We start from the raw sequence: 22,632 nt of genomic DNA, 5'->3' as shown, positions 1-22,632 counted from the left end.
ATCTAGTTACAAAACCAATAAAAAAACAAACAGATTAATTCAGACAGGCATATTCTTTGCAGTGTCTGTAGGATAGAACACAGCAGATTCACTGTGTAGGGTAGGTCTATGTCTGTAGGACAGGAGATAGCAGATTCACTGTGTAGGGTAGGCCTATGTCTGTAGGACAGGAGATAGCAGTACTACAGAATGACTAACAACAATGACTACAAATGTAGCTATCGGTACAAATGTAGCTATCGGTACAAATGTAGCTATCGGTACAAATGTAGCTATCGGTACAAATGTAGCTATCGGTACAAATGTAGCTAACAGCAATGTAAACAAATCACTCTACCAAGAGAACATACAGTTGAAGTCGGAAGTTTACATACACTTAGGTTGGAGTCATTAAAACTTGTTTTTCAACCACTCCACAAATGTCTTGTTAACAAACTATAGTTTTGGCAAGTCGGTTAGGACATCTACTTTGTGAATGACACAAGTAATTTTTCCAACAATTGTTTACATTCCAGTGGGTCAGAAGTTTACATACACTAAGTTGACTGTGCCTTTAAACAGCTCGGAAAATTCCAGAAAATGATGTCATGGCTTTAGAAGCTTCTAATAGGCTAATTGAAATCAGTTGAGTCAATTGGAGGTGTACCTGTGGATATATTTGAAGGCCTACCTTCAAACTCAGTGCCTCTTTGCTTGACATCATGGGACAATCCAAAGAAATTAGCCAAGACCTCAGAATTGTTTTTTAGACCTCCACAAGTCTGGTTCCTTGGGAGCAATTTCCAAATGCCTGAAGGTACCACGTTCATCTGTACAAACAATAGTACGCAAGTATAAACACCATGGGACCACGCAGCCGTCATACCGCTCAGGAAGGAGACGCGTTCTGTCTCCTAGAGATGAACGTCCTTTGGTGCGAAAAGTGCAAATCAATCCCAGAACAACAGCAAAGGACCCTGTGAAGATGCTGGAGGAAATATGTACAACACTATCTATAGCCACAGTAAAACGAGTCCTATATCGACATAACCTGAAAGGCCGCTCAGCAGGGAAGAAGCCACTCCGCAATAAAAAAGCCAGACTACGGTTTGGAACTGCACATGGGGACAAAGATCCTACTTTTTGGAGAAATGTCCTCTGGTCTGATGAAACAAAAATAAAACTGTTTGGCCTTAATGACCATTGTTAAATTTGAAGGAAAAAGGGGAGGCTTGCAAGCCGAAGAACACCATCCCAACTGTGAAGCACGGGGACGGCAGCATCATGTTGTGGGGGTGCTTTGCTGCAGGAGGGACTGGTGCACTTCACAAAATAGATAGCAGGAAAATTATGTGGATATATTGAAACAACATCTCAAGACATCAGTCAGGAAGTGAAAGCTTGGTCGCAAATAGGTCTTCCAAATGGACAATGACCACCAAGCATACTTACAAAGTCGTGGCAAAATGGCTTAAGGACAACAAAGTCAAGGTATTGGAGTGGCTATCACAAAGCCCTGACCTCAAACCTATAGAATATGTATGGGCAGAACTGAAAAAGCGTGTGCGAGCAAGGAGGCCTACAAACCTGACTCAGTTACATCAGCTCTGTCAGGAGGAATGGGCCAAAATTCACCCAACTTATTGTGGGAAGCTTGTGGAAGGCTACCCGAAATGTTTGACCAGAGTAAAACAATTTCAAGGCAATGCTACCAAATACTAATTGAGTGTATGTAATCCTCTGACCCACTGGGAATGTGATGTAATAAATAAAAGCTGAAATAAATAAATCTCTCTACTAATTATAATGACATTTCACATTCTTAAAATAAAGTGGTGATCCTAACTGACCTAAAACAGGGATTTTTTTTACATGGATTAAATGTTAGGAATTGTGAAAAACTGAGTTTAAATGTATTTGGCTAAGGTCTATGTCAACTTCCAACTTCAACTCTATCTCAGATGTCTGTATGTTTGTAAAGTAAATTACCTGTACTGATAAATGTCTTTCAATTAAGCAACCCAGCTACATTAGTTGACAATCATCAGCTCAGGCGACTGCATTCCCAACATGGAAGTCACAGCAGAGCAGGGCTGGGTTGCCCCGTTCGTCCGTCACCCGCCTGCCTGTTTCTCAGTTTAGTGTCACTCGTCGCTTGTGACAGCTGTGCTGCTGTGACGGCTGTGCTGCTGTGACGACTGTGCTGCAGTCCTCTGGAGGATCTGGCTCTGAGTACACACGATGGCGGCCACAGTTCTGTCACTCACTGTCAGGCTGTCATCCCACACACACAAACTGCCCCTGCTCCGAATGGCACCTTGGTGTACCATTGTGGCGTCACTCTACTGAAACACCCTACCCTACCACACACACACACACACACACACACACACACACACACACACACACACACACACACACACACACACACACACACACACACACACACACACACACACACACACACACACACACACCTCCCTCCCCAGTTCTGCCTGTCAGTGTCTGCAGCCTCCCTGTTTCCTGCCCCCTTTCCTCCCCTCATATTATTGTGCAAATTGAAACACCAGGGAGAGAGGGAGTCTAGTCATTCAGACAGATGCAGATCGGGACTCCCTTTCTCTCTCCTTCCCTCCCTCCCTCTCTCTCAGCGTCTTTCTTGGCAGGCGGGAGGGGGAATATGATTATTCAGCAGGGGAACTGTTTCATCAACACCTGGAGTTGATCATGAAAATAGGGGGGTTTATGTACTGTGCTGTGTGAGGATGTACACAGGGTTGTTCTCTCTCTGCTGCCTGCCAGGCTGGATGGTTCTCTCTCTCTGCTGCCTGCCAGGCTGAAGGGTTCTCTCTCTCTGCTGCTTGACAGGCTGGATGGTTCTCTTTCTTTCTGCTGCCAGGCTGGAGGGTTCTCTCTCTCTGCTGCCTGCCAGGCTGGAGGGTTCTCTCTCTCTGCTGCCTACCAGGCTGGAGGGTTCTCTCTCTCTCTGCTGCGTGCCAGGCTGGATGGTTCTCTCTCTCTGCTGCCTGCCAGGCTGCAGGGTTCTCTCTCTCTGCTGCCTACCAGGCTGGAGGGTTCTCTGTCTCTCGGCTGCCTGCCAGGCTGGATGATTCTCTCTCTCTGCTGCCTGCCAGGCTGGAGGGTTCTCGCTCTCTGCTTCCTGCCAGGCTGCAGGGTTCTCTCTCTCTTCTTCCTGCCAGGCTGCAGGGTTCTCTCTCTCTGCTTCCTGCCAGGCTGGAGGGTTCTCTCTCTCTGCTGCCTGTAAGGCTGGATGGTTCTCTCTCTCTGCTGCCTGCAAGGCTGGATGGTTCTCTCTCTCTGCTGCCTGCCAGGCTGGATGGTTCCCTCTCTCTGCTGCCTGTAAGGCTGGATGGTTCTCTCTCTCTGCTGCCTGTAAGGCTGGATGGTTCTCTCTCTCTGCTGCCTGTAAGGCTGGATGGTTCGCTCTCTCTGCTGCCTGTAAGGCTGGATGGTTCTCTCTCTCTGCTGCCTGCCAGGCTGGATGGTTCCCTCTCTCTGCTGCCTGTAAGGCTGGATGGTTCTCTCTCTCTGCTGCCTGCGAGGCTGGAGGGTTCTCTCTCTCTGCTGCCTGTGAGGCTGGATGGTTCTCTCTCTCTGCTGCCTGTAAGGCTGGATGGTTCCATCTCTCTGCTGCCTGCAAGGCTGGAGGGTTCTCTCTCTCTGCTGCCTGCAAGGCTGGAGGGTTTTCTCTCTCTGCTGCCTGCAAGGCTGGAGGGTTCGCTCTCTCTGCTGCCTGCAAGGCTGGAGGGTTCTCTCTCTCTGCTGCCTGCAAGGCTGGAGGGTTTTCTCTCTCTGCTGCCTGTCAGGCAGGAGGTAACTAACCAGGAGTTTGGATGAATACAGGCTGCCACTACAGTTACAGTAGGAATTCAGGCTAGCTTTCTCCCTCTCTGTTCACTCTCGCTCTGTTCTCTCTCTCTGTTCTCCCTCTCTGTTCTCTCTCTCTGCTGTTCTCTCTCTCTCTCTGTTCTCTCTCTCTGTTCTCTCTCTCTGTTCTCCCTTTCTGTTCTCCATTTCTGTTCTCTCTCTCTGTTCTCTCTCTCTGTTCACTCTCTCTGTTCACTCTCTCTGTTCACTCTCTCTGTTCACTCTCTCTGTTCTCCCTCTCTGTTCTCTCTCTTTTTTCTCTCTCTCTGTTCTCTCTCTCTGTTCTCTCTCTCTGTTCTCCCTCTCTGTTCTCTCTCTCTGCTGTTCTCTCTCTCTCTGTTCTCTCTCTGTTCTCTCTCTCTCTGTTCTCTCTCTCTGTTCTCCCTCTCTGTTCTCCCTCCCTGTTCTCTCTCTCTGTTCTCTCTCTCTGTTCACTCTCTCTGTTCTCCCTCTCTGTTCTCCCTCTCTGTTCTCCCTCTCTGTTCTCCCTCTCTGTTCTCCCTCTCTGTTCTCTCTCTCTGTTCTCCCTCTCTGTTCTCCCTCTCTGTTCTCCCTCTCTGTTCTCCCTCTCTGTTCTCCCTCTGTTTACTCTCTCTCTGTTCTCTCTTTTTTCGCTCAATCTCGGTTCTCTCTCTCTGTTCTCTCTCTGTTCTCTCTCTCTCTCTCTTTCTTTCTCATCCTCTTATGGAGCCTAGTAATACGTAACTCCTCGACAGACAGACAGACACAGATGGACAGACAGACAGGATAGACAGAACAGGAGGGCAGTAGGCAATATATATTTTTGTAAAGAACCAAACACGTTGTGCTGGTGAACTGTTAAAAGCTGCGGGTGGCCCCTGTGTGTTAGGGGTCACCAGCTGGGTGTTGGCGAACGGTGGCAATTCAACATTAAGAACCGTTGGGCCATGAACATAAATCATGGTCGATGTTCTGGTAAGAGGCGATAGAACAGCCTTTAACACTAGGAGAGCCGAGAGCGTCATGTTGACTCAAAACAAACGTACTTTATTACTCTGGCATTTTTAAAGTCATGTCCCCCTCGGACTTGACTTTTCCTAAATAAGTCTATATAACTCACTGTCGTTGTTAAATAGTAATATCACAAACAGAATTTGTGCTATAAGAAATTAAGACATGTCACTGTTTCCCTGCTGCCCCTCATATGCAACACTCAAAGCACAGTAATACTGTGCCATTTTGTTCTATTGAAATGAAATCATCTTAAATTCATAATGTTTCTCAAGATATGCCCTTAACAAATGAATAATGAATGATCTTTGTGATGGTGTTTATTTAATGGATTTTAACACTTGAATTGTGGTGTTTCAGTGTCACACCCTGACCATAGTTTGCTTTGTATGTTCTATGTTTTGATGGGTCAGGGTGTGATCTGAGTGGGCATTCTATTGTGGATGTCTTGTTTGTCTGTTTTTGTGTTTGGGCCTGATATGGTTCTCAATCAGAGGCAGGTGTTAGTCATTGTCTTTGATTGGGAGCCATATTTAGGTAGCCTGTTTTGTGTTGGGTTTTGTGGGTGATTGTTCCTGTCTTTGTGTTTGTTGCACTAGATAGGGCTGTTTTCACGTTTCTTGTTTTTGTATATTGTTCTATTTTCATCTTTATTAAAGATGTATCTAAATAACCACGCTGCGTTTTGGTCCGCCTCTCCTTCAACGGAAGAAAACCGTGACAGAATCACCCACCAACTAAGGACCAAGCGGCGTGGTAAACAGAAGCTGCAGCAGTGGGAGAGGCTACACTAGTTGGAGAAATGGACTTGGGAGGAGATCCTGGACGGGAAAGGACCCTGGGCAGGGCCTGGGGAATATTGCCGCCCCAAAGCCGAGCTGGAGGCAGCGAAAGCAGAGAGGCGGCATTATGAGGAGCTAGCACGGCAGAGCGGATGGAAGCCCGAGAGTCAGCCCCAAAAATGTATTGGGGGGAGGCACACAGGAAGTGTGGCGAAGCCAGGTAGGAGACCTGCGCCAACTTCCTGTGCTTACCGGGGGGTGAGAGAGACCGGGCAGGCACGTGTTATGCTGTGGAGCGCACGGTGTCCCCAGTGCGGGTGCATAGCCCGGTGCGGTACATACCAGCTCCGCGTATCGGCCGGGCTAGAGTTGGCATCGAGCCAAGTGCCATGAAGCCGGCTCTACGCATCTGGTCTCCAGTGCGTCTCCTTGGGCCGGCTTACATGGCACCAGCCTTGCGCATGGTGTCCCCGGTTCGCCTGCATAGCCCAGTGCGGGCTATTCCACCTCGCCGCACTGGCAGGGCGACCGGGAGCATTCAACCAGGTAAGGTTGGGCAGGCTCGGTGCTCAAGAGCTCCAGTGCGCCTGCACGGTCCGGTCTATCCGGTACCACCTCCACGCACCAGCCCTCCGGTGGCAGCTCCCCGCACCAGTCTGTCTCTCTGTCTCATCCCTACAGGTACTCCCGCCTGTCCAGTGCTGCCAGAGCCTTCCTCCTCTCCAGCGCTGCCGGAGTCTCCCGCCTGTCCGGCGCTGCCGGAACCTTCCTCCTCTCCGGCGCTGCCGGAGTCTGCTGCCTGTCCGGCGCTGACTGAGCCTTCCTCCTCTCCGGCGCTGTCCCGCACCAGGCTGTCTCTCCGTCTCATCCCTACAGGTGCTCCCGCCTGTCCAGTGCTGCCAGAGCCTTCCTCCTCTCCAGCGCTGCCGGAGTCTCCCGCCTGTCCGGCGCTGCCGGAACCTTCAGGGTGTGATCTGAGTGGGCATTCTATGTTGGATGTCTTGTTTGTCTGTTTCTGTGTTTGGGCCTGATATGGTTCTCAATCAGAGGCAGGTGTTAATCATTGTCTCTAATTGGGAGCCATATTTAGGTAGCCTGTTTTGTGTTGGGTTTTGTGGGTGATTGTTCCTGTCTTTGTGTTTGTTGCACTAGATAGGGCTGTTTTCACGTTTCTTGTTTTTGTATATTGTTCTATTTTCATCTTTATTAAAGATGTATCTAAATAACCACGCTGCGTTTTGGTCCGCCTCTCCTTCAACGGAAGAAAACCGTGACAGAATCACCCACCAACTAAGGACCAAGCGGCGTGGTAAACAGAAGCTGCAGCAGTGGGAGAGGCTACACTAGTTGGAGAAATGGACTTGGGAGGAGATCCTGGACGGGAAAGGACCCTGGGCAGGGCCTGGGGAATATTGCCGCCCCAAAGCCGAGCTGGAGGCAGCGAAAGCAGAGAGGCGGCATTATGAGGAGCTAGCACGGCAGAGCGGATGGAAGCCCGAGAGTCAGCCCCAAAAATGTATTGGGGGGAGGCACACAGGAAGTGTGGCGAAGCCAGGTAGGAGACCTGCGCCAACTTCCTGTGCTTACCGGGGGGTGAGAGAGACCGGGCAGGCACGTGTTATGCTGTGGAGCGCACGGTGTCCCCAGTGCGGGTGCATAGCCCGGTGCGGTACATACCAGCTCCGCGTATCGGCCGGGCTAGAGTTGGCATCGAGCCAAGTGCCATGAAGCCGGCTCTACGCATCTGGTCTCCAGTGCGTCTCCTTGGGCCGGCTTACATGGCACCAGCCTTGCGCATGGTGTCCCCGGTTCGCCTGCATAGCCCAGTGCGGGCTATTCCACCTCGCCGCACTGGCAGGGCGACCGGGAGCATTCAACCAGGTAAGGTTGGGCAGGCTCGGTGCTCAAGAGCTCCAGTGCGCCTGCACGGTCCGGTCTATCCGGTACCACCTCCACGCACCAGCCCTCCGGTGGCAGCTCCCCGCACCAGTCTGTCTCTCTGTCTCATCCCTACAGGTACTCCCGCCTGTCCAGTGCTGCCAGAGCCTTCCTCCTCTCCAGCGCTGCCGGAGTCTCCCGCCTGTCCGGCGCTGCCGGAACCTTCCTCCTCTCCGGCGCTGCCGGAGTCTGCTGCCTGTCCGGCGCTGACTGAGCCTTCCTCCTCTCCGGCGCTGTCCCGCACCAGGCTGTCTCTCCGTCTCATCCCTACAGGTGCTCCCGCCTGTCCAGTGCTGCCAGAGCCTTCCTCCTCTCCAGCGCTGCCGGAGTCTCCCGCCTGTCCGGCGCTGCCGGAACCTTCAGGGTGTGATCTGAGTGGGCATTCTATGTTGGATGTCTTGTTTGTCTGTTTCTGTGTTTGGGCCTGATATGGTTCTCAATCAGAGGCAGGTGTTAATCATTGTCTCTAATTGGGAGCCATATTTAGGTAGCCTGTTTTGTGTTGGGTTTTGTGGGTGATTTTTTTCCTGTCTTTGTGTTTGTTACACCAGATAGGGCTGTTTTTCACATTTCTTGTTTTTATATATTGTTCTATTTTCATCTTTATTAAAGATGTATCTAAATAACCACGCTGTGTTTTGGTCCGCCTCTCCTTCAACAGAAGAATCCTGTGACATTCAGTGACTTTTCATTTGTATGCTACATATAGCCTACTGTTACATAAACTAATGACGCTATTGTGTTCTTTTAAATACATTTTATTTTGTATTATAATATTGCCTAAGACCTTCATAAAAACAACCAAATAATTATTTTGCAATACCATACTCAGAATGTATTTATTACGGTCATTGGCGCAAAGGGCAATCCCTTTAGGCCAGGCTTTTCTAGTGTTAACTGTTCCTCAGCACTGTGTTTTATTCTACAGCAGTGATATTTTCACCAACACACAGAACAGTTGGGTAAGAAGATCAAGGCAATACCAAATGCAAACAGGGTTTGTGGGAGAGAGTTCTGTGATATTATTTGTAGTCTCCCTCTCTCTCAACAGCATGCCTTTTCATTCATATTGACTTGAAGATTTTCATTGCACTGTGTGTGTGCCAGAGTTTGTGTGTAATTGTGGTCCCATTTCACGCCTTGTGTAAAGAAAGTGCTCCTGTTGGCTTTCTGTGTGTGTCCTCGTTTTGTAAAATGTAACAGTGGTCTGTCTGAAAGGAGGGAACACAGATGTGTACATAACCCCCATAATGCAGACGTTGAGAGTAAGGGAGAGATACCCAATAAGGTATTTCTGCCAAAATGAGTCATGTGTTAGATCTCTATCTCACTGTTCCTGACAAACTGGTTGCAGAAGTCCATAATGTACTACCTACATATCTCACATGTATTTATCTTCACACAAAATATTGTTTAAGATTGAATATATCAAGGACACTTCCGTAGTGTTTCTACAGACGCAGTCAGTTTATCATTGAATTCAGGAACTGCTTGATTTAGATGCATAGTATATCTACAGTTGAAGTCGGAAGTTTACATACAATTGGAGGTGTACCTGTGGATGTATTTCAAGTATTTCAAGGCCTACCTTCAAACTCAGTGCATCTTTGCTTGACATCATGGGAAAATCAAAAGAAATCAGCCAAGACCTCAGGAAAAAAATGGTAGACCTCCACAAGTCTGGTTCACACTTGGAAGCAATTTCCAAATGCCTGAAGGTACCACGTTCATATGTACAAACAATAGTACGCAAGTATAAACACCATGGGACCACACAGCCGTCATACCGCTCAGGAAGGAGACGCGTTCTGTCTCCTAGAGATGAACGTCCTTTGGTGCGAAAAGTGCAAATCAATCACAGAACAACAGCAAAGGACACTGTGAAGATGCTGGAGGAAATATGTACAAACGTATCTATATCCACAGTAAAACGAGTCCTATATCGACATAACCTGAAAGGCCGCTCAGCAGGGAAGAAGCCACTGCTCCAAAACCGCAATAAAAAAGCCAGACTACGGTTTGCAACTGCACATGGGGACAAAGATCATACTTTTTGGAGAAATGTCCTCTAGTCTGATGAAACAAAAATAGAACTGTTTGGCCATAATGGCCATTGTTATGTTTGGAGGAAAATGGGGGAGGCGTGCAAGCCGAAGAACACCATCCAAACCGTGAAGCAAGGGGGTGGCAACATCATGTTGTGGGGGTGCTTTGCTGCAGGAGAGACTGGTGCACGTCACAAAATAGATGGCATCAGTCAGGAAGTGAAAGCTTGGTCACAAATGGGTCTTCCAAATGGACAATGAACCCAAGCATACTTACAAAGTTGTGGAAAAATGGCTTAAGGACAACACAGTCAAGGTATTGGAGTGGCCATCACAAAGCCCTGACCTCAATCCTATAGAACATGTGTGGGCAGAACTGAAAAAGCGTGTGCGAGCAAGGAGGCTTACAAACCTGACTCAGTTACACCAGCTCATTAGGACCACCTTCCTAATATTGAGTTGCTCCTCCTTAAATCCTTATTTAACCTGTCTCCTCCCCTTCCTCTAAACTGATTGAAGTGGATTTAACAAGAGACATTAATACAGGATCATAGCTTTCACCTGGATTCACCTGGTTAGTCTATGTCATGGACATGTTTTGTATACTCAGTGTATATACCCATTACTCAAGGAGTGGAACAAGCGCTTTGCTTCCACATGAGAAAATACTGCAGCTGACAATGAATGAGCGGTAAAAGTAGAAATGTAAATGAGAGAGCGATCCCCTAGCGTTGCGTAACCAACTCTTATCTAAACTCTATGATCTTGGCCAGCTACTGCTTATTAGTCTGCTGCCAAAACTCAAACAACAACAGTCCAAGTCCTTATTTGGATTTCTTCTCACATGAAAGCTCACATTTAACAGACAGACAGACAGACAGCTCTGTCTGTCTCCACTGAAGAAACCTTCCGAGATATGATCGGCAGCTGAGGCCCGTCATTGACTTCTGAATTGCAGAAAAAGGCTGATCCACGGAGGGAGACCAAGGGAGGCAGAAAGAGGCTGATCCACGGAGGGAGACCAAGGGAGGCAGAAAGAGGCTGATCCACGGAGGGAGACCAAGGGAGGCAGAAAGAGGCTGATCCACGGAGGGAGACCAAGGGAGGCAGAAAGAGGCTGATCCATGGAAGTAGACCAAGGGAGGCAGAAAGAGGCTGATCCACGGAGGGAGACCAAGGAAGAGAGAAAGAGGCTGATCCACGAAGGGTGACCAAGGGAGGCAGAAAGAGGCGGATCCATGGAGGGACACCAAGAGAGGCTGAAAGAGGCTGATCCCAGAGGGAGACCAAGGTATGCAGACAGGGGCTGATCCACAGAGGGTGACCAAGGGAGGCAGAAATAGGCTGATCCATGGAGGGCGACCAAGGGAGGCAGAAAGAGGCTGATCCACAGAGGGTGACCAAGGGAGGCAGCAATAGGCTGATCCACGGAGGGTGACCAAGGGAGGCAGAAATAGGGTGATCCATGGAGGGAGACCAAGGGAGGCAGAAAGAGGCTGATCCACGGAGGGAAACCAAGGGAGGCAGAAAGAGGCTGATCAACGGAGGGTGACCAAGGGAGGCAGAAATAGGGTGATCCATGGAGGGAGACCAAGGGAGGCAGAAAGAGGCTGATCCACGGAGGGAAACCAAGGGAGGCAGAAAGAGACTGATCCATGGAGGGAGACCAAGCGAGCCAGCAGCACTGGCAAGTAGCAGCCGTCTCAATATCTTATTTCAGGCTGGGAATAGAGCTCTGCAGTGATTATTGTTAGTATCACTCCAACCAGAAACACTATTCCCCTCAGAGCTAATGTTCCTATCTCACATTTGTAGCAAGGAGCATGTTGACAACTGTTACACTAATTGCTTTCACAGCTAGTCATTTATAAAGAAAACATGCTCTGAGACCCTCTATGGAGCTATAGCCAGTCACGGCATCTCTCAGAATAAATGCTCAAAAGCTGAAATCATGAGAAAGACTGGAGGCCGATCTGCTTTGATTTTCACCCAATCAAAATAGCAGGTTCACTGTTCATGATGTCATGGCAAGACAAAAACTAAGTGGGCGTTGATGCTAGCGAAATAAACACTCCTTTATCGTTCTCTGCTCACTCATATAGGCGTACATAATCAGGTATGATGTTGGTGATCACTAGATCATGTCGATACTAATATGTTGTAAGAAGTAGTGGATGTTTGGTTGACCTGCAAGACGGTCTAGGTAGCATGGTGACAGTATGCATTAGCAAAACATTGACTGTTATTGGGTCCTCTCTACTTCACTGGACTGAATGTGCCAATGGTAAATAAAATGTCAAACTGCCTCTGTATTTACTACTACATTCTGAAAGTGAGCATTAGACTAAGTCTTGTGTTGTGAGCTCAGGTAGATGATTTGAGGGGGATTTCGTTAAGGCCCTATTCAGCACAGCTAACCAATAGACCAGTTGAACTTGATGGGCACAAGTCCCTGGAAAATGCATAATTTTTGCATACAAGCACATTTTTAAAGGGATTCACTTGAGAGATGTTGATGTAACTGTACAAGTATGAACAAGCAAGCCATTCACTGCCTGTTCTACTGCTTTCTCAGTCAATGAGTGGACGAGGCCAAAAGGAAAACACACTTAATGAGGCACTTAGTCTACTTATGTTTCATTATTTGTATTGTAAATCTTTCTCAGGCCTCATTGCCAGCCAGTCATTTAAAATTTTCTGCAGATCCTAAATTGCAGGGGTGGCAAACAGGGAGACACGTATTATTTCAATAACTACCTTTTTTATTCAACGCTGTTTCATTGATTATGAGTGAAAGAGCAGAGAGCAAAGCAGAGCCTGGTCAGACTCAAGAAATCCCATAAACAGAAGGCAAAGCAGCCAGGGGATGAACAGGCAACTTTAACCAGTCAGAAGTCTAATCCTTCTCACCAGGCTTCAAGACAACATCTTAATCACTTGATAATTGCATCCTGCCACTCGCCACACAAAGCAGACCGAGAGAGAAAGGAGGAAGATACAGCCCAGCAGCACAACACATCTAGAACACTGACATTGACATTAGCCAGACTGTTCAATACCTCTCATAGGGAAACAACGACAAAATGAAGAGGGAAACAAAAAACAGCAGCACACACCACATCTACTACTGTGACAGTCACAGAAACCAAGCTATTCATTACTTCTCATAACGGACAATGAAGACTGATCCGCAGGGGGACCATAAGGGCTGTATGTAACCTCCGCCCCACACATCCTCTGGAGAGAAAAAGCTCTTCCTAGGGAGGATATTTAGATCATATGTCAATATATTGGGCACACAGCCTCAGCCGCACAGCCAAAAGAATGCTATCTCCCCACTATCGAGCATGACAGTACACACGCACAGCCCAGCACAGCACAGCCAAAATGTTTATCTCTCTTACTCTCTCTCCGCCACGGGAGAGATGGGTCCCATGGGCCTTAAGAAGCATTTCTTCATGGGACGTGTCAGGCTCTGAGCACTGACGCCTCCGGGGGCCTGCCTGTTAATTAAAAGGGGAGTTGTTGTTTGTCACCGGCTGGCAGCATACAGTATGATGCACTACAGCCATCACTATGAGAGTAACGAAAACACTGAGCGGTATTGCAACATGATGACCATACAAAACAGTTTAACAGGCCTCTGGATCCAGAGACCAAATGGTATACTTAGGCAATAAGGCACATTTAATGGCTGTTATTACGCACGACGCAACGCAGCGTGCCTGGACACAGCCCTTAGCCATGGTATATTGGCCATATAGCACAAACCCCAGAGGTACCTTATTGCTATTACCAACGTAATTAGAGCAGCAAAAATAAATGTTTTGTCATACCTGTCGTATACGGTCTGATATACCACGGCTGTCAGCCAATCAGCATTCAGGGCTCGAACCACCCAGTTTATAATGTTGCTTTATGGCTTGTAGTTCAACACAAGTGTTGAGTTGTTATAACTAACTACAGCTTTTAGCAACATCCCAACACTGAACAAGTTACAAGTCTCTAGACCAAATACAATACTGTTGATGTCCGGCTTGTACGGTTTGTTCATCCAACACACTACTGAATTGTTACAGATTCAGCTTCATTTACACCTGCTATAACGCTTCGAACACACCGACAGTGTCAATGGGCAAAATAGTATGCAGCATCATCTGGATATGTGTGCAACAAAAGTTTAACATTCACCTTCTGCTACCATTTCTGTCAAGCCGTCTACACATAGTTTAACATTCACCTTCTGCTACCATTTCTGTCAAGCCGTCTACACATAGTTTAACATTCACCTTCTGCTACCATTTCTGTCAAGCCGTCTACACATAGTTTAACACATACGTTCAATAAATCCAACATCTGCACCACACCGAAAGCACTGCAACTGCCTCTGCAGCACAATGCTGCACAGCAAACTCAGCGTTTCCTTGGAAATGAATGTACTTCTGGTGTACCAAAATGCAATGACGCCGTCGGTGTGTTCGAATCGTAAGAGGAAGCAGTAGGCTACTGGCTGATTGTTTATGGCAAGAGAGAATAATATACTATTTTAAGGGATATAATGTAAGACAGTGTAATAACACATGTTAACACACAATCTGTGTTAATGTGACAATAAACAGGTCAAGATCCCACCCATTACAGATGACTGCTGACGGTTAGAGAGGAAAAAGTCCAGCCTAAACAGATAAACATAAGGATGAACTCTGTGTGGATTAGAGAGGGGGATTTGCCACTCTAGTATCAACGTCACACAAAGAGAGGAGGGAAATATCACATCTCATTTCTATTATGGAAGGTGGATACTTGCAATATTTTCTTATTGTTTCTGTTAGTACATTACCCACGGGGGACTTTTGAGGGGCTTTAATTAACAGTATTGTATAATTGTCTTAATAGGCATTTGAGAGAGGGCTTTTTATTCTACATGCCTCATCTCCTCACTGACATGTCCAGTCACTATAGCATAGCCCTGTTTGACAAAGTAGGCATGTCTTGTGCGTACGGTTCATTTACACGGGTAAGTGGCTTTCCGGGTGAAATGTGGACTCAAAACAAATAAACAAATGATAATCAAACGTGGCCAATGTCGTGGATTGGTTTGTACCATAACGAACAAGGCTGTGGGAGCAGAGCAGGTTGCAACATACATTACACACAACATAAGCTCCAAGGGCAGCAGGCAGCTTTAATATTACCCACTACTGAAACATGTTTAACGTGAAAGCAAAACACTCACGTTCACATACACATTGTGTACAGTACTGTTGAGCAGCAAGCTATAGAGCAATGGTTCTTAACCTTGTTGGAGGTACTGAACCCCACCAGTTTCATATGCGCATTTACCAAACCCTTCTTAAATTGGAAAAATAAAATATGATTTTTTTCAAATTCAAAACATAGGTATATATTTTACTGGTGCACAAAATGAACCGTGCATCAACATCACTGTGTTCAAAGAACAAAATCATCAAAACATGATTTTCACACAAAAACAAAAACATAATAATGAATATTTGCTGCAAATCAGTGTGACTTCTGCTGTTGCCTTTCAGAGACCAGTTCAGAAATGCGCGGCTTCACCTTGGCAAGTGCCACTCTCATGTCATTTTCGCAACAAAGTCTGTTCCTTTTCTTCGTTTTTATGTCCAGCATCCTCGAAAAGGATTGCTCGCAAAGATATGTTGTAACAAACGGTATGAAAATCTCCAGAGCTTTCTTAGCAATAACAGGGTACGTTACCATTTGTTGACACCAAAACGTTGAAAGCATTGGTGTTCTGAAGAGTTGCTGTTGAACCTGGCTCTGCTGAATTTCAATGATTTTATCGAGGTATTCATCATTGACATCTGTTGTCTCAACACTAAACGTGAACGGCTGTCTCACCCATGCTGGATATGACTCTCGTAGGGAAGTATCCGTCGAGAGACTTTGCAAGCTCACCTAAGTGCGTGGCAATTGCTTGCTTCAGTTCCGCGGGTACAGAAATGTCTCCGATTCCAGATACATCTTCAATCTTACTTACAGTCGTCCAGCAGGGGAAAGTTTGCCAAGTTATCGTTCTCTGTTCGTCGTTTCCATAACGGTAGATTTTTTGAAAAGCCTTCAGGTTTTCCTCCGATTCGATGATGTTGACTCCACCGCCCTGCATCTTTTGATTGAGATGATTGAGAGCTGCGAAGATATCAGCCATGTACGCTAAAATGAGAATGAACTCAGAATTTTTTAAGCAATCTGCATGACAATGTTGGTGCTCTTGCAAAAACAGGGCTAATTCCACACACACGGCAAAAACACGATTCAGCACCTGTCCCCGGGATAACCACCGAACGTTAGAATGGTACAGAAGTACCTCGAATTCAGAGCCCATTTCTTTACACAGCTCACTGAAGATGCGGTGCCTCAGAGTACTAGTTGGCAAATAGTTCACGCATTCCACTACAATTTGTAATACTTCTACCAGTTTTGGAGGCAAGGTTTTTGTTGCCAACGCATGCCTGTGCAGAATACAATGCGTAACAATGATGTGTGGTGCATCGGCTTTCACTAGCGCACCAAAACCAGACTTTCTTCCCAGCATGACTGGAGCTCCGTCCGAACAAACTGCAGAAACCATATCCCACAAAAGATTGTTGTCGTTGAAGAAGTCATCCACAAGTTTCTTCACATCGGCTGCCTTAGTTGTTATTGTAAGAGGCTTACAAAATAAAAAATCTTCCTTTATCACGTCGTCTTTCACATAGCGCACGAATACAGCAAGCTGGCTTAGATTGGAAACGTCTGTGGTCTCGTCGAGTTGAAGGCTGAATTTTGCCGGGCTTGAAATCAGATCTGCAACTACTTGAGCCAAGATGTCTTTGCTAATGTCCTCTATTCTGTCGCTGATGGTGTCATTTGAAAGAGGAATTTGGGATAACTTAACCTGTTAGATCTCTAAGGGCGCTATTTCATTTTTGGATAAAAAACGTTCCCGTTTTAAGCGCGATATTTTGTCACGAAAAGATGCTCGACTAACACTCTGAAGTTTCAGAATCTGCAAAGATTTTGTCTGTAAGTGCCCCAGAACTCATTCTACAGGCGAAACCAAGATGATGCATCACCCAGGAATTAGCAGAATTTCTGAAGCTCTGTTTTCCATTCTCTCCTTATATGGCTGTGATTGCGCAACGAATGAGCCTACACTTTCTGTCGTTCGCCCAAGGTCTTAGCAGCATTGTGACGTATTTGTAGGCATATCATTGGAAGATTGACCATAAGAGACTACATTTTCCAAGTGTCCGCCTGGTGTCCTGCGTCGAATTCGGTGCGCAATTGCCAGCTGCTTCTACTTTACCATTTGATTCAGGGGAGAAAGCATGTGTCCAAGAACGATGTATCAATGAAGAGATATGTGAAAAACACCTTGATGATTGATTCTAAACAACGTTTGCCATGTTTTCAGTCGATATTATGGAGTTAATTTGGAAAAAAGTTCGCGTTTTGAGGACTGAATTTTCAGATTTTTTTTGGTAGCCAAATGTGATGTATAAAACGGAGCTATTTCTAATACACAAGGAATCTTTTTGGAAAAACTGAGCATCTGCTATCTAACTGAGAGTATCCTCATTGAAAACATCAGAAGTTCTTCAAAGGTAAATGATTTTATTTGAAGGCTTTTATGTTTTTGTTAATGTTGCGTGCTGGATGCTAACGCTAATGCTAACGCTAAATGCTAACACTAAATGCTAACGCTAGCTAGCTAGTTTTACACAAATGATTGTTTTCCTATGGTTGAGAAGCATATTTTGAAAATCTGAGATGACAGTGTTGTTTACAAAAGGCTAAGCTTGAGAGATGGCATATTTATTTCATTTCATTTGCGATTTTCATAAATAGTTAACGTTGTGTTATGCTAATGAGCTTGCTGATAGATTTACACAATCCTGGATACAGGGGTTTTTTCATAGCTAAACGTGACGCAGAAAACGGAGCGATTTGTCCTAAACAAATAATCTTTCAGGAAAAACTGAACATTTGCTATCTGAGAGTCTCCTCATTGAAAACATCTGAAGTTCTTCAAAGGTAAATGATTTTATTTGAATGCTTTTCTGTTTTTTTGTGTAAATGTTGCCAGCTGAATGCTAATGCTAAATGCTACGTTAGCCATCAATACTGTTACACAAATGCTTGTTTTGCAATGGTTGAGAAGCATATTTTGAAAATCTGAGATGACAGTGTTGTTAACAAAAGGCTAAGCTTGAGAGCTAGCATATTTATTTCATTTCATTTGCGATTTTCATGAATAGTTAACGTTGCGTTATGGTAATGAGCTTGAGTCTGTATTCACGATCCCGGATCCGGGATGGGGAGATCAGAAAGGTTAACTTCAGCCTCTTTTCCCAGCATGATATTCGCCATCTTCAACACAGCTGGTTTTATGAGTGTTTCACCAATGGTGTGTGGTTTGCCCTGCTTTGCGATCAGGTAAGCAACTTCGTACGATGCTGTGAGGATCGGTTTGTTGATGGGTACAAAGCCGAGAACAGGCAGAGTAGCCTTTTCATCGAATTCAGCGAGCGTTGTGTTCTTGTATTTTCCATCTCCATGCAACTTAAGGAAGTGTTCTCTTAGTTTTACCGGTGCTAGACTAGAATTGCTCAAATTGGCATTGCAAATCATGCAGTTAGGACGCTGACTCCCATCACGTTCCGTTATACATGTGAATCCATATTGTACATATTCGTCCGACAACTTTCTTTTTTTGCTCGAATAGTAAGAATGAAGGGATTAAAATAAAGAAAGAAATCACAAGACGTACCATCACGACAGTCACAAGTCGACTACTGAGCGCACCAAATTCCCTGCAGCACAGATAGGCCAAGCGATGTAGTGTGATCACCTGCAGCCAATGATGGCCAAGAGGGGCGTGTCATCACGAATCATATGAGTCGGATGTGTGTCTTGACCTCCGCCGAACCCGTGAGACTGACTCACCGAACCCCTGGGGTTCGATCGAACCCAGGTTAAGAACCACTGCTATAGAGGTTCAATGAACCCAGAGAAAATGTGAGGTTGATCTCAATATACTGTGAAGGTGCCCAATCTAATCAGTCTCACTGGCCTGTCATGAACAGGAAGTCTTGTATTGACCATCAGTGAATTATACGAGGTTAAGAACACTCTTTCAACTGTACTGTGTTTATTAGAGAATGATGCAATAGGTACGTGTGTTATTGAATGGCTAATGGTGCAGTGTCCGTTGGATAATTGATAGGAAATTAGCATTTAACATTCCTGCTTGGCCCTATCACATAGGCTTTCCAGATGTGTGTCCAACCCACACTTAGCTCTATACAAAGTATAACTAACTACCATCAGCCCATTTTCATGCAAATCTAACAACTACTGTTTAGAGAACCGTTTTACTCCGTTTCCAAACATTTTAATTGAATTGATTTATGAAAGCTTTATCATGCCCGATTAAATATATATATAAATAATACACATATATATATATATATATATATATATATATATATATTCAACCTTTATTTAACTAGGCAAGTCAGTTAAGAACAAATGATTATTTACAATGATGGCCTACCCTGATTAGCTGTCTGGCTGAGTACAGCATTCATTCACTTGTAGATGTCACTGAAGGAAGCGACCCTACAGACAGCCTATGCACTGCTCTCCTGGTGGGATCCGATCCTATCTGAGAAGCACTTCGCTCAGACTTCCCAGAGGCCTTTCATAGTCAGCACCTGTCAGACTGCCATAAGCAGCGAGCACCAGAGGCACGCGTACACATACCTTTCGCATCAGAGCATATAATGCACACACGTGCACACGTGCGCACACACACACACACACACACACACACACACACACACACACACACACACACACACACACACACACACACACACACACACACACACACACACACACACACACCAGGCCTCTCTCCATCACCCTCTCCTACACAGTTCCATGCACTTCACCCTCTGCCCCTCCTCTTAGACACTATCTTCGTTCACACAAAACTCTAGTAAGTGGCATGGAAGGCCTAAGTTAACGGAAGAGCAATGTAATTACTGAAGACCCTGACAGGTTAACCTTGTTAACAGAGGGGAGGTGACAAATCAATGACAAGCTCCCAGTGAGTGAACACTCCTTTGGACATGTATGTCCACAACAAAAAAGAACATATCATGGACAATATTTCATTCTTATGTATGCACTCAAATCTAGTAATAAGCCAATAGGTCAAGCTATGTAATGCAGTCTATTGTACCATGCTGGTGGTATTGTCTCTGTGGGGAACAAGCAGCAATTACAACTGACCGTGTTGCTTACACTCAACTGAGTAGACTAGTAGCAGGTGTCTATGGGTTTAGTTCCTGACCTTTGCAGCCACAGTCAGCCACTAACAGGCTAAGGAATTATTATACTATGTAAGTAGGTACACAGGTATTACCAATACAAATGTCAACTTAGAAGACTTCAACTGTACTTGGAAAGATGTTTCACGTTAATCAATTATACAACGGGTGGGTCTAATCCTGAATGCTGATTGGTTAAAACCGCATTCCAGCCGGTGTCTAGTCCACAAGTTACCACTGGCTAAATCTATGTTTCATGTTATTAGAATAGGTCATAATGAGATCTAAGGACAGTGGTTACTTGTATCAAATTCACAATCTCATTTGTAGACTTCAACTTCACCTGAGGTTTAATCTCCTTCAAAGCAAATACAAACACATAATCAAAGACACATTGCACATGTTGGACCATCCAATGAATATGCACACTCCATATGGGCATATGGTTATAGAGGCAAACAAATATGGAAATTGTGTAGTAAAGAGTAAGAAATCTAAAGGGGATGCAGACCCATGTTGCATTGAACAACACAATGCATAACTACAAAGACAAGCCAAAGATCTACAATTCATTCCTCTCCTCAACACGCAGAGAAAACAGCACATGTTTATATGCAGTCAAACAAACCATTATGTCAGAGCATGTCATGAATAGCACCCCATTAGTCAAGCTGAAAACTTATGCTCTTATGCAAATTCTGACGTGTTTGACATGTGTAATTATAAGCCAATCCCTTTACCTCCAGACAGTCCAGGCTGACGAAACTGGCAATGGCAAATCCATCAATGATATCCTCTTCTTGAGAACTGGATTCTCGTCTCTTTCGACGAGGGGGACGTGAGGCTCTGGAAGGTGTCGAGTGTGGAACCTTTTTACCATTCTGGGAGGCGAGATCCCTCCCAGGACTTTGCTCCCTATCTGAACCAGATGAAGGGTTTGGACTGCGGGCATCCCTGCCCACTGCCTCCCGTCTCCGTACCCTCTCACGTTTGGAACGGGATCTCCGGCTCTGCTTCAATTTTCCATCCATTTTAAAAATGTTGCAATGACAAAATCACTCTAGAGCGCCTAACGTAAAGCGGATTCCCTGTGCGAAATAAGATACTATTATGCTATCACGAGGAGATACGCATGTATAAATAATACATATAAGATAAGATTCACGGAATGACCTTGAATATTCCACCCGAATACAATAAACAAATGTTAAAATATTCCATGCAGGCGAGGAAGAAGGAACGCAAATCCTCACGTATTTGAAGCGATCCGATACTATAAGGTCGACGCGTTCTTTACATAAGCAGGTGTAAAACGGCGAAATACTTCAAATGTATGCATTCCACTTGCTTTGCAACTTTGTTGCATTGGAAAAACACAATGTTAATAGCTGCATACCACAGACAGCGCAGAGAAATAATGTCGCTGCCCGTTGTTTTCCACCACCCAATCCATGATCCGCTGTCAAAAAAGGACTATGGATAACATCCGTCAAAATGCGTATTAGGTGCTTAACAATTATGTATGAGATAATACATAAGTGGATAATCCTCTCTGCATTGGCGAGTTTCAACGGTTAACCATATTCCTCTGACAAGTTCCGCCGTAGGGTAAACCTTTGCGCGATAAAAAGCTACGAGGGCAGGGATTTCCAAGTCTTTCGCTACTTATGCGCAATATTTTCAAAATTATCCTCCGTTTAGCTACTTCAGCATACGACCATCCACTGCATATGATCAAATCCCATAAACCAAAGGCATCGGCTATTCCAGGCCCGCGTAAGTTATAAATCCACTCTTGAATTCCGTCCTTGGTTGCTCAGTTACTCGTGTCTCGTCGTATTTTTCGTTTTCACATAATGCAAAGCTTTGATAAGTATCCTTAAAGCGGCAGAGTGATTAAAATCTCCTCTCCCCTCTTTTCCCTACATCTGAAATTAGTGTGCAGTAAAAGCCTCAGAGTGCCGAGATAACTGACGCACTTCCGCCACCTCTGCAAATTACCAGAAGGAAGTGAGCTAGTTTATACTTCTAAATCACGCACAGTAACTTTGTCATGAGGCATAGGCTACAATATTCGCATTACTTTTGTGTAATGCGGCTGGCTACACGTAGTCCTACAGTATGTCTGTCGCAGCCTACGGTCCATGTAGTCGCCCCACTCTGACGTCCTACTGTCAGCGAATAGAAATGCAGCCCAACACTTTAGGCTAGAAAACCTTTCCAACTATGATTCGTGATTTGACTTGCGATTGTGTGGGGTCAGAAGATTGGCCTTATTAATCTCTTTCATCATTCTAGCCTATTTGATCTATTTGGATACTTGCCAAATTGAATTGTGTGGCACTCTCCAGTGGTGTCCATTCTCCACTACTGATGAATCATGACATGTCTAAATGTTCTGTAGTCTACATCTCCGTTACCAAGCGCTCAGTTGCAGATAGTCTACTTCACTGAAGCTTATCTTTCTGCACTTCACCTCATGAGATATTTGCCTGGGAAACAAGAGTATGGTTTTTGCATTTCAGGCCTGGTTTACTACCAGCCGCCACCATTTAGTGCACACAGTCAAATTGTAAGAGAAGAGACAGCCTACTATATAAAAGCACATAGCATAAGGCTCCACCTCAAGCCCATCAATGGTGCAAAGTTATTACAGGCCAACAGTAT

The 22,632-nt window shown here is 45.5% G+C and overlaps 1 protein-coding gene across 15 annotated transcripts in view; it reads right to left on the bottom strand.

Annotated features, from left to right (window-relative positions):
• fbrsl1 (fibrosin-like 1) overlaps nucleotides 1-22,148 on the bottom strand; it is a 447,606-nt gene extending 425,458 nt beyond the window's left edge. For 8 of the 15 annotated variants that reach the window (XM_090190948.1, XM_090190955.1, XM_090190943.1 and 5 more), the window contains exon 1: nucleotides 20,706-22,141. In XM_090190948.1, the coding sequence (XP_090047074.1) occupies nucleotides 20,706-20,996 (291 nt within the window). In that variant the 5' untranslated portion in view covers nucleotides 20,997-22,141. Of the gene's footprint in view, nucleotides 1-20,705 lie in introns of all 15 variants that reach the window. The other 7 variants (XM_090190951.1, XM_090190956.1, XM_021621864.3 and 4 more) reach the window with 2 other exon arrangements.
• Nucleotides 22,149-22,632: the final 484 nt, after the last annotated feature.

The sequence above is a fragment of the Oncorhynchus mykiss genome, chromosome 11 (assembly GCF_057628025.1).
Source record: "Oncorhynchus mykiss isolate SJ-2025 chromosome 11, ASM5762802v1, whole genome shotgun sequence".
NCBI lineage: Eukaryota > Metazoa > Chordata > Actinopteri > Salmoniformes > Salmonidae > Oncorhynchus > Oncorhynchus mykiss.
This window is presented reverse-complemented; position numbering and strand designations above follow the sequence as displayed.